The sequence below is a fragment of the Protomyctophum bolini genome, assembly GCF_963924005.1.
Source record: "Protomyctophum bolini genome assembly, chromosome: 15".
Classification (NCBI taxonomy): Eukaryota; Metazoa; Chordata; class Actinopteri; order Myctophiformes; family Myctophidae; genus Protomyctophum; species Protomyctophum bolini.
In genome coordinates this window covers 31,469,287-31,481,455 of record NC_137876.1, presented here as the reverse complement: position 1 = coordinate 31,481,455, position 12,169 = coordinate 31,469,287, and the positions used below count along the sequence as shown (strand labels likewise).

Sequence of the window (12,169 nt, the reverse complement as noted above, 5' to 3'; positions counted from 1 at the left end):
TGTGAAACTTCTTCCTGACCTGCAATGTATAGACTATTTATATTTTTGGCCAACAACAACGATCATTCTCTAATTATATAACTTGGGCCTTGCATTGCTCAAGGAGCTGTGGACGTCAGCCCGTATAGATGTGTGGTGTTAGAGGCTATAGCACATGAAGAGCAACAGTGAACTTATGATCTGTGTGTGAATGTGATGCACACGGTTGACGCCGTACATGTGCCATATAGTCGCAGAGCCTAAAGACCAAAGACAAGCGTGGGATCGGTCCCTGGCTGCTGCGCCTCATCTGGAATAACGTCGGGAAATCAAGAAATCATTCAGCATTTTAAGAAGCTGATTTGGGGGAGAATAATCCCATTTGGGTAAACGCATTCAACGGACGGGGCTTGCCATTCTCCTCTGTAGGCACCAGTGCAGATTTATAGCAATATAGAATCTCTTGTAATAAGGTAAGTAAGATGTAATTGCCTGCAGATGTATCTTATCGGCAGTGGGATGTAGGCTATGTCAAATTATACTTGATTTGACTGAGCGTTTATGTTGGATTATTTCTAATTTATGAGATTTGGGGTTTTTTACCCCTTGAATGAGTGTGTGAAGACTGGGTTGGCATGCAGTCGGGGAGAGGTTTTACCACCTGCGCATTCCTTAAAATGAAAGCATTACGTTTCGCTTGAAAATAAGCAAAAAACATCGACATATAATTTGTGGGAATGAACAAAATGACATCCAAATTGTTTTATTAGATTAGAATAGATCTGCATATATATTGATATTTTATAAAGACATTGAGTTTATCTGTCTTGTATTTTTTTTTATGTCCGTGCCGTTGGAAATGAAATGTTGACATATTTTTCATCCGATGCACGCATGGAAAGATGTAATTAAAAAAAGGATGGCAGGCTGTTATCAGCAGTATTCTCTCTCACTGCGTCGTTTCTATCGGAATGCAGTGGCGCCCCTCTTGCCCCAATCTGAGGTAGTTAGCATTAACAACATAACTGGGATGATGTGGCTCAAATGATGTAATACATTTGTTGCCACTTTTCTCTATTTATAAGTCGTTGCGTTGAGTGACCGCGTTGAGTTAGCGGATATATTTCGCGAAATGCGCAAATTTCGTGAACGACAAGCATTCTTTTTAGACAAACCAATATTCCAGCTCAGAGCATATTTTCGTTTTGTCATCCTCCTGCAAGATTTCCCCCCTCAAGGTCATTGTAGCCTGTTTAAAAGATTAAGAATTGATTGTTTTATAATTATAATTTGGCCTCGTCAGTCATAATCAATTGATAGCTTATGTAATTCAAGAGCTGTAATGTGCTTTATAGCCTACTGGGTTTTTTTAGGCTACACAACGCATTTCTGCTATTTGCTATAAAAAAGGCCCAAGCCATTGCAGTGTGCTTAGAGCTGTCCAGCACTGCTGCTGCTGCTGCCAGAGACTTGGATCATAATATGGTTCAGGTGGTGGACAACCTTGCAATCGCATGCTCTATGGGTTCCACCGCGATTCTGCAGTCTCATTTGCCACATTATGGTACATATCGAGAATTGACGCATTCAGATCCACATTATCTCATTTGACACATATGCATGAACCCAGACAATGTTGGCTAGTCAATATTGTAGGGACCTTCATGCCTGCACTGCCTGCAGTGTGAACCAACAACTGCAGACCAATTGGTATGGTCTGTGGATTCACTGATACAATCAGCTAATTCGTCTCTTGATGAATTACCTAATCATTAAGCTAGGGTAAATTGATTGACAAATCAATTATGCAGCAAAGAGCTGTGAGCTGACTCACATGTACAGTAAAGGCTACACTGGCTCCTTGAGGGGCCAGTGTTTGTCTTAGGCTGACAAGCGTTATTGCAGCTCATATAGGACACCCAAATGTGCAGTGACTTTGTTGTCATTGGCATGTACAGCATGTACTTTAGGTTATAGGACAGTGGTAGTAATAGAAACTTGATAGCACAGATCGAACATTTGATGAACTGATTCTGCTGACAGTAATGATTCAGGTCAGTGTAGTAAGTGTGTACTGTCATTCAGAGCAGTAAAAACAGGCTCAGGGAACCAGAAATAGATCAGTGGAATCAAGGAACCATTTGGTGCTCATCAAAAACAGCCAACACATTCACAAGAATTGAAAAGGTGTGGTTCTCTCACTGAGCAGAGAACATTTTCATACTGTCACACCACTCAAGCATAGGTCTACATAAATGCGTTATTAACATGTTCTTGCATCCCACAGGAACCATGGGTAAACAGAACAGCAAGCTGACTCCTGAGGTGATGGAGGATCTTGTGAAGAACACAGAATTTAATGAACACGAGCTCAAGCAGTGGTACAAAGGCTTCCTGAAGGACTGTCCTACTGGCAGGCTCAACCTGGATGAGTTCCAGCAGCTTTATGTCAAGGTCTGTGAACACTCCTTATCCCTTGGCTTCCTGAAGGTCTGTCGAAGTGTCCAAGAATTATGATACCATATTGCCATTTGTAATGTCTTCTGTTACTGTCTTCACTCTCAACAGTGTTTTAGACTTTTTATTTAACCATTATTTTCTTTTACCAGTAACTGTTTTTCAATATCACCTTTTTTGGTAGTCCAATTTGCTGAATCTTTGGATAGAAACACATGATTAAACCCCCTCTATCTCTTTTTCAGTTCTTTCCCTATGGTGATGCATCAAAATTTGCACAGCATGCCTTCAGAACCTTTGACAAAAATGGCGATGGAACCATTGATTTCCGAGAGTTCATCTGTGCCCTGTCGATCACATCCCGTGGCAGTTTTGAGCAGAAACTCAACTGGGCCTTCAACATGTATGACCTGGATGGTGATGGCAAAATCACCAGGGTGGAGATGCTGGAGATAATTGAGGTAAGAGATTATCTGATCAATAATCCTCAATCCATGATGGAATCCCCTTTGTCACCATGCTACATCTATATCTGCCACAGCAACGGCAATTCCTTAATTGCTCAATGGACATTTAGCAGGAGGCTGTAGTTTAACTAGGCGGTCGCCAGGTGTGCAATGTGTATTGGTGTAACTACCTGCATGAATGTGAAGCAGAGTGTTGCTGAAAGACTGATAAATAAAGGTTAACAATCTGAAGGGAGCGCACCATAAGAATCATTAAATGTCCTGAACAAATGCAACTTTTCTTTCAACACTGAGCTACAGTACCATCTCTCTGTGCCTCACCCCCTGTGCACAGGCAATTTACAAAATGGTGGGCACTGTGATCATGATGAAGATGAACGAGGATGGCCTGACACCTGAGCAGAGGGTGGACAGGATCTTCAGCAAGATGGATAAGAACAACGATCAACAGATCTCTTTGGACGAATTCAAAGAGGCAGCGAAGAGCGACCCGTCCATTGTCCTCCTCTTGCAATGTGACATGCAGAAGTGAGCTTGCTCATGTCTCCCTGTCTGTATCTACACACTGGACAGCAGCACATGTTTTAATGTCTTATTAAGTTCTCTGCCATTTCCACAGGAAAAAAAATAATACTAATTATGCTTGGACTATTTTTCAATGGACTTGCTTCTTGTGGTTGTATGCATGAGAATGTCAAATGCTGAATAATTTTGAATCTAGCTATACAATATCATACATTTATATTTCAAAAAACCTGCCAATGTGAGTTGTGCACAGTAAATCCTATACATTTCTCATTCAACTCTAGCTTGTATATCGGTGGAACACTGCATTAAATTATGTTTCTGCAGTATTTAGATACCCCAATTTTCACTGCTGCAGCTACCGTATGCTTTGCATAATAGTAACAAACAATAACTCCTATGATAATTGTAACTGTATACTGTCCAGGCTTCTTGAGCTCTTGGAGAATAGAGAGGCTCCTGTTTGTTCCAGGTGTTCTCATACAAATGGAACAAGAAGAGTAGGTTATTTGCATGCATATATTATGTGTCGGAAAAAAATATAATCTCTTACCTTTTGCATCCTTAGGTGGGTAACAAAAGAGAAGCCCTCCAAAAAATCTGTTTAGTATTGTTGCATGGGATGTACAGTATGTGATTCTATTATTTTACCCACCACAGGAGCATGCTTCCTTCCATTGATACATGTGTATGTGTGCCACTGAGTTTGTGAAAGACTGCTTGGAATGGTGTTGGAATCATCTCAGACAGAGAGCTATACGTAAATATTTGTTTTGAATTTAAATTCAGTGACATCTGGGAAGAGAGTAGTTTATAATGCACTGTCTTGCAGTTAATTGTACTGCTGTCACTGAAATTAGGCAAAAGCTAAAATTACCACCAGCCATAGGAAAAGTACCCATATGCTGGATGCATCATCCCCCATCGAAACTCAGATTTGGTTGATTTTTACAATTTTACAGACTGCCTATTTGATTTCAACTTGAGTATCATTACTCAATACATATCAGTATGTTTACAGAAATGAAGAGCACTGCAAAATGAATACAATCGTGATACGTGGAGCCCATCCTCTAGGCCACCTGGTGACAGGGGCTCTTTTTCCATTGCAACAAAAAGGAAAAAGCCTTACATATGTTTACTGGACACACTGCATTCCTACATACAAAGATTTTTGTAAAGAAAAAGAAAAACTTTTTATTGTTGCAGGTTTCATCTTCTAATCTATTCCGTTTTTCAGGCATTTCATGAGAAATGCTTGGCAAAGCCTCAGAAAGAGTGTTTGGTGTAGGGTGGCAACCAGGTTATGTTATAATTTAAGGCTGTTTAGCTTGCCCAATTCTAGGCTATGCAAGCATTGACGAAGAGTGTCTGCTTGTATAGTCCACTAAAACCTGATTTATACTTCTTTGTACAATTGTGTCGCTTGACGAAAATAACCAATCTACAAGCTTACATTTCACTGCATCGCAACACATTGTGAACTTGTAGATCAGCTATTGTCAGTGAGCGACATCATCATAAGACAGAGTTCAAATTAAGCATTACATTAGTGGTCACAAAAGCTTTTCACTGTTCTGTATACAGCAAAACTGAGACCAAACCCCATACTCTTCATACATCCTTAGTATTTATACAGTCTGATCCAATTGTCATGTCCAAAATTTTGTCTAGTAAATGTTTATATCTAATATGAAGAATTAAAACACAAGTGACTGTATTTATTTTGTTCTTTTATACATGTGGCATGTGTTGCACCCCAAAAACAAATTCTGTAGTGATCAAAAATCAATAAATCAATGGGCTTTTTCAAAAGACATGGTCTAGGAGTTGCATTTACTGGTAATGATTGACGATGATGAGTGAGAGCTGTTAATTATTCAAGCAGAATCAACATTTCACATTTACAATTCAAGGGAGTCAGCTGGTGCTCCCACCCAGGACGACTAATGAGAAGAAGCTTCCATTTCTAGATTACCAATATTACAGAAAAGCAAATGTAAGATAAAAGCTTCTTTGACAATATCCCTGTGAACCTAGAATAATCACATGAGAAAATTGCTATAGGAATAAATGTGAGCACTGAGAGTCAAGTCAAGGTAGAAAGGATGTTCTTCAAGACAATATAAACAAGCAAATGGATTGTTTTCTTTTTCTTCTTTAAAATCTCAAGTTAGATTGATACAGAATCAAAAAGATGTAAGCGATATTTTGGGGTTGTTAAAAGGTTAAAGGACCACTTCACCACTTTTCAACGTATCTTCATATAATTGGTCCTCACTAATTTTATGATAAAATACCACACTTTTTTCCTACTCAGTCTGTGTCTCATAGGAAGGCTGTGGGCAGTTAACCCCGCTTTCTGTGTTACAAAATAGCAGTGCGAACCGGTCTGGAGCGGATGATATTGTTATGTCATGTTGTAGTAGTAGTGTTTTGTAGTCATCAGGCAGGAACCATCTATATATACAAGTGAAAAGGTGTACCCATACTCATTCTTCATGCTCTATCTCCGACCGAACCACACTTTCACCACACATCTCTATATGCAAAATAAATTCGGCACGCTCCCCGAACTGACATAGCCTATTTTTTAGCCGTTCAAGTGTCTTATTTGCTCGGCAAATATTACTTTTATGAAAATCATGATCGAGCCAGCAGATAAACGGGTGCCACAACACGCCGAGAAACAAGGAATTTAACCACGCTACTTGCATACACTGCAACTCGCTTACAATTCGCAAACCTGGCAACACCCTGCCTCATACGTCACCAGCTCTGTTCTGTCCGTTTTTGATGGGCGAGTGGACATTTAATGCAAATAAATTAATTATAGGTCCAGCAAGCAAATCATGATGGTCTGTTTGTGCTCAATAGGTCACAATAACATTCCGAAATTAGGTGTTGGGCTTTGTATGACATTTTCCCCAGTAGTAGTTGCATAATCTATCTCAGCTTTGGCTTGATAGCACACATGCTAACAGTGGTGAACACAACGTTAGCAGCATTTGATGACAGGTTGCCATAGCAGCGTACAGTGTGCGCAGACCTAACGTCAGTTGTTTACCACAGAAACACACAATGTAACATTATAAACTCATGTAACCTTGCGTGTCTTGATTGCCCCTTTTTTATTTGACCAAGACAGACCATGCTAACGGTGTTAGCGCGTTAGCATCACACAGCTTATGACAATCCAAACGTTTTTAATGTGAGATGTTCTGGTGAGTTGGTGATCACAGAGGATTTTAATGCAAATAAATTAATTATAGGTCCAGCAAGCAAATCATGGTCTGTTTGTGCTCAATAGGTCACAATAACATTCCGAAATTAGGTGTTGTGCTTTCTATGACATTTTGGCCAGTAGTACTTTCATATCTGTCTCAGCTTTGGCTTGATGATAGCACATGCTAACAGTGGTGAACACAACGTTAGCAGCATTTGATGACAGGTTGCCATAGCAGCGTACAGTGTGCGCAGACCTAACGTCAGTTGTTTACCACAAAAACACACGATGTAACTTTATAAACTCATGTAACCTAACCTTGCATGTCTTGATTGCCCGTTTTTTAAGACACACCATGCTAACGGTGTTAGCGCGTTAGCATCACACAGCTTATGACAATCCAAACGTTTTTAATGTGAGATGTTCTGGTGAGTTGCTGATCACAGAGGATTGTGTATTATATCAACCTGGGATTTTATAATAGGCTATAAATTGCATTTTACATTTATTTTTGTCTCATGAAAAGCGTTAATGACCTGACAATGACAAAACAATTATCTTATTTCAATTGAAGTGAAAAACCATTTATTTTATTTCAATTTAAGTTCGTTAGCATCACACAGCTTACAGGCTCAGTGTTGCATGTAGAATACTTTCAAACATGACAATCCAAACGTTTTTAATGAGAGATGTTCTGGTGAGTTGGTGATCACAGAGGATTGTGTATTCTATCAACCTGGGATTTTATAATAGGCTATACATTGCATTTCACATTTATTTTTGACTCATGAAAAGCGTTAATGACCTGACAATGAAAAACCATTTCTTTTATTTCAATTGAAGTTTGCTTTGGACCAACACAACTACACACACTACAACTCGCTTTTCCAATAACCCATCCGTTACTACAGTGGCGGAACAACATTGGGCCGGGCCGGGGGGTGAGACAGCACGACCGGGCCTCAACGAACCTGACTCCCAACAGCGTCCCCCCCCCCCCCCCCCCCAAACGGGGAAAAAATAATTTATGCTAACAGTTGCTGCTAATTTGAGCAGGCGTACATGAATGAGAGAGGAGTTATATGTGTGAGGAGCTGATCACAGTCACAGATAGAGAGGAAAAGTGTTATATTTTGCCTATTATTTCTGCTATATATTATTGATCGCGTCTGTGTCTGTCTGTGACATTGCGCAGCAGTGCACACACACGAGAGAGAGATAGAGAGAGAGAGAGAGACGTAGAGAGAGAGAGGTGCTGCGTGTTAAAAAAAAATAGGCTACTACTCATCTTTGTGTTCTGTTTCAACAATATTGGACAAAGTTTGAGCCACAAACACATTGCTCTCTCTCTCTCTTCTCCTTTTCTATAAATTAAATAGGCCTATTCATGATTCTGCTTATAGAGAAGTAGCCTATGTTAGTTTGTTTTATGGACTTGAGAGCTACTTTCAAATCCCTTTCTCACAATCTACAACACAACGTTATCATTGTCATTGTGCTATAATAATAACTAATAACCCATCCGATGTGGAGTCAACTCCCGCCATTTCCTTCTTCCCATAGTGCGTGGCGAAGTAACTCTGGGATTGAGTGGCCGCGTAGCGGCCACGAAATTCTAGTCATAGACATATATAAAGGCTAGATGGCTCAAGACGGAGTCTCTGACATAGTTTAGATGAAAGTCGTATAAAGTATGCAGACGTCTCTGACGTTTCTAACAAACCGAAATCGGAAATCGGTTGAAAATTGAGCAAGTTATGGTTATTTAAAAAGTACATGCCCCATTGACACAATGTTATGCTGCCCCGAGGTAAGATGGCCCGCCACGTAGCAATGTCGCTCTCCATTGGCCAGAGCGTGGGTGAGCCATCTAGCTTTCTTATATACAGTATATCTATGGGAACCATCATCTGGAACTTCCTTTCCCTCAAACTGGAAGATAAACCCGAAAAGGAAGCATTCCTTTTCGGCTTTATCTTCCTGTTTGAGGGAAAGGAGGGCAGTTCAGAAACCCATCCACCAGTGCAGTGACATCATCGTTAGGCAGATTTAAAATATATATATATTTAGATTTAGATGCTTTCAGGAATAGAAAGCCTGCAGTTTCTATTATCTTGGATTCCCCACCGATGATTTCACTGGTGGATGGGTTTCTGAACTGCCCACAGCCTTCCTATGAGACACAGACTGAGTAGAAAAACATTGTGGCATTTTATCATGAACATTAGTGAGGTTATGATTATATGAAAAGAGGTTGAAAAGTGGTGTAGTGGTCCTTTAAAGGTATTAAACTATACAATGCTACAGATTGTTCAGTGGCAAGGGTCTCCTGTTCTCTCTAGCACTTAATAAAGAGAAATTCAGGAGAAACTATTTATTTTATAGAGTTCTCCCTTCTGGCTCCAAAACTATGGAATGCACTTCCTATTGCAATCAGAACTACAGATTCACTCCCAATCTTCCGCTGCAGTCTGAAAACGCACCTCTTCAGACTCCATCTTAGCTGAGTTGCCGTAGTACTTGCCCTAGCCTCGACCTCCTACAGGCGTATGCAAAGTCTGAATTTATGTATCTTAGATCGATTTTTATGTAGACTTATATTTTATGTAAACATAGCACTATATAGTTAGTATATATACAGTATGCATACGGTAGTTTCATTATATAGATACCGGTATTCCACTGTTACATTCTTAGCTTACGATTCATTATAAGCTTTTTTGTTCTTGCTTAATGTAAATCGCTCTGGATTAAGAGCGTCTGCTAAATGCTAAAATTGTAACCTTGGATGGGATTTGGGGATAATACATTGGGTGGGCCAGTCGCACAACCACTTAATTCAGTCATTGATGGAAAGTACCAAGTAAATGGCACTCCATGGGCAGCCTGTTTTAATGCCGAGGTATCGGGGTCTGTGAGTTTCCACAGATGAACTTGTTTTATACATCCTTAACTATGTCGATAAATACCTGAGGTAGCTGTCTTTTCTCTAAGGCATTAATCATGACATTATGGGTCAGGGTACCGAAAGTATCGCGAAACTCCAAGAAGACAGAATAGAATTTACAAGACTCATCAATCCCAGTTTTAAGACAAAATACATGCTCATTCATCCCCTGTCTGTTGATATATGCCTTCTGCTTAGATGACAGGGTGTTATTGTCTATCAACACCCCCCCCACACACACACACACACACACACACCGATAATATACATGACACGAATGATATCTCATAGCCGAGGAGTGTGATCCTAGATATTGTATTAATTTGTCACTGAGATGGTGCAACTATTGATCAGAATTTATTATAACCTTTTTTGATTAGAAGCTGAAAGGGCGGTTCTCAAAGCCAGAAGCCTTAATGTCCACCAATGGGCCTTTTACGCCCCCCCAATTTAGTTATGCCAATTAATTCCTCCCCACACACATTTCTGTGTTGTCGTTGCTGTTGTATCCTACTGACTCACCTGCCTGTGAGGAGCCCCCAAAAGGAGGACATAGAGCCTTCGTCCTACTCCTCCCGCCCAACACTCCTTGCTGACAGGTGCCGTCCATAGGAAATACATGCAAAGACAAATATCACTTTCCTTGCCCGGCTTCCCTCTTGTGAACACGGGTGTTCGCACAGACGCCCAACAAAGCTGGATGCACCACGGTGGATTCAAACCTACAACCTCTGGTGATGGACAGGGACTACCACTTTTCCACCTGAGTGATCTCGGCAATAGTGGTCAGGGAAGAAAAGGACAGCTCTAGGAGAAGACCCAGTGGGATCCTCCAATTGTGCATATCCTATTCTGCGTATTCTATGTAATGTAGTATTTTATTTTTTAATGTAGTATATTTTATCATTACTTTAGATTTATTTAGATCTCACTCATTAGGATCTCTGATTTGTTGAGTAGGCCGAAACGTCCACGAGTGATCTGCTGCTGGGGCTACTCATTACTGGTGATCTTTTCTAAGATACCGTTTCTGCCAGAACCATGCACCCAACTGAGTCAACTGAGTGCTCGCACGTCAAAAGAAATGAACTGCAAAAAGAACTAAAGAAAATAAATGATCAAATCCTGTGTATATAGTATATAAACAGAACCAAATGGATCTCTAAGGCAAGGCAAAGGCAAGTTTATTTGTATAGCACATTATTTGATTCCATTTGTACGCTGTCATTAGCACTGATAATTTTACTGTGTCGTAGAATAACTACTTGTCTGTGTGGAAAACCATTGATTTACTGTAAGTAATCACCTACATGACAGTCAAAGCCGGACTTCCATGACACTTTACTTGGGTAGTGTCTCTAAGGTTGTTGTTTTATTTAAATTTTATACCAACTATAATTAAGTTGTTAATTTATTTGACAAAAATGTCTTAACAGTTAACACATTATGTCCAAAAGAGACAGGAAAGAGTGTAGAGAAAGGTAATAAGGACATCTGAACAAAACCCTGTACACCACTAGTTTGGGCCACAATCTGGCAAACATCACAACTATCTGAACCAGGAGGATGCATGGCTTCTCCCATATTTCAGATTTCTGTGCATGTGTGAACCCAACAAAGCAGATGATTTAGCATGACAGCCAAAGTGAATTAAAAACCAGAGAGAGTGTGGTATTTTCATTGGGTGAGTGGTGCATGCTCCTGAATTCTGATCCTTTTCTCCATCATGTGATCTCTTTGGCCTTGTTCAGAGTCAGACGACATAGGTAAAATAAATGTAGTTGTTTTCAAATCTGATGTTTAGGACTGACTGTATACACTGTTATTTTCAAAGTAATCTGTTGGCACCACAAATAGCTGAAATATAAACTCACAACGTGACGTGTCAGTCTTGCATTGCAACAACGGTATTGCAATTACATGAGCTTGTAGATGGGCCTTGTAAATGAATACCCCCCACCCCCATTTCACATATATTATTGAATTGTAAATTTGTCATTAATAACACTTCAATGTGTTAATTACTTTGATATTGCAGATGGTAAAGGAATGTAATGTGTATAAAGTATATACAAAAGGAAATAGCCAAATAGGCTACTCAAAACCAAATAGGCTACTCAAAAAGTAGGCTATTCATGTTTCCAAATAGGCATAAATTAATTAGGGTACTCAGAGAAAATAATTTGAATGTGTGTGTGTGTGTGTGTGTGTGTGTGTGTGTGTGTGTGTGTGTGTGTGTGTGTGTGTGTGTGCGTGCGTGTGTGCGTGTGTGCGGGTGTACACACAGCTAGTCACCCACACGCACTGCCCGTTTTGGGACATACACTTTCATATTTTAACTTCTTTTAAGTTTTAACACATGGTGCATATATCCAGTCATGCATGCGACCATCATGTCACGTTTTAATAATAAGTTGCCCAACTGCCAACAACATAATTCTGAGCCCGCTTCCTTTGGAACTTGGATGCAGAGGATATGACGCCTTTTCGCGTACCTGTTCGGCCTGAACGTGAACCGCCCTGCCATCTAGGTTACTTGCCATCTGGTTCCAATTAAATCTAATTAGG

The 12,169-nt window shown here is 40.1% G+C and overlaps 1 protein-coding gene across 2 annotated transcripts; it reads left to right on the top strand.

The window, feature by feature from the left end:
- Positions 1-2,271: 2,271 nt before the first annotated feature.
- vsnl1b (visinin-like 1b) lies at positions 2,272-3,435 on the top strand (the record flags this gene model as incomplete). 2 transcript variants are annotated; one of them, XM_080783863.1, is made up of 3 exons in its annotated part: positions 2,272-2,433; positions 2,682-2,897; positions 3,238-3,435. In XM_080783863.1, 3 exons carry the CDS (start codon positions 2,272-2,274, stop codon positions 3,433-3,435), a joined length of 576 nt encoding a protein of 191 aa, XP_080639989.1. The 2 variants fall into 2 exon arrangements, with proteins under 2 accessions (XP_080639989.1, XP_080639990.1); XM_080783864.1 differs by lacking the exon at positions 2,682-2,897.
- Between the last annotated feature and the right edge of the window lie 8,734 nt (positions 3,436-12,169).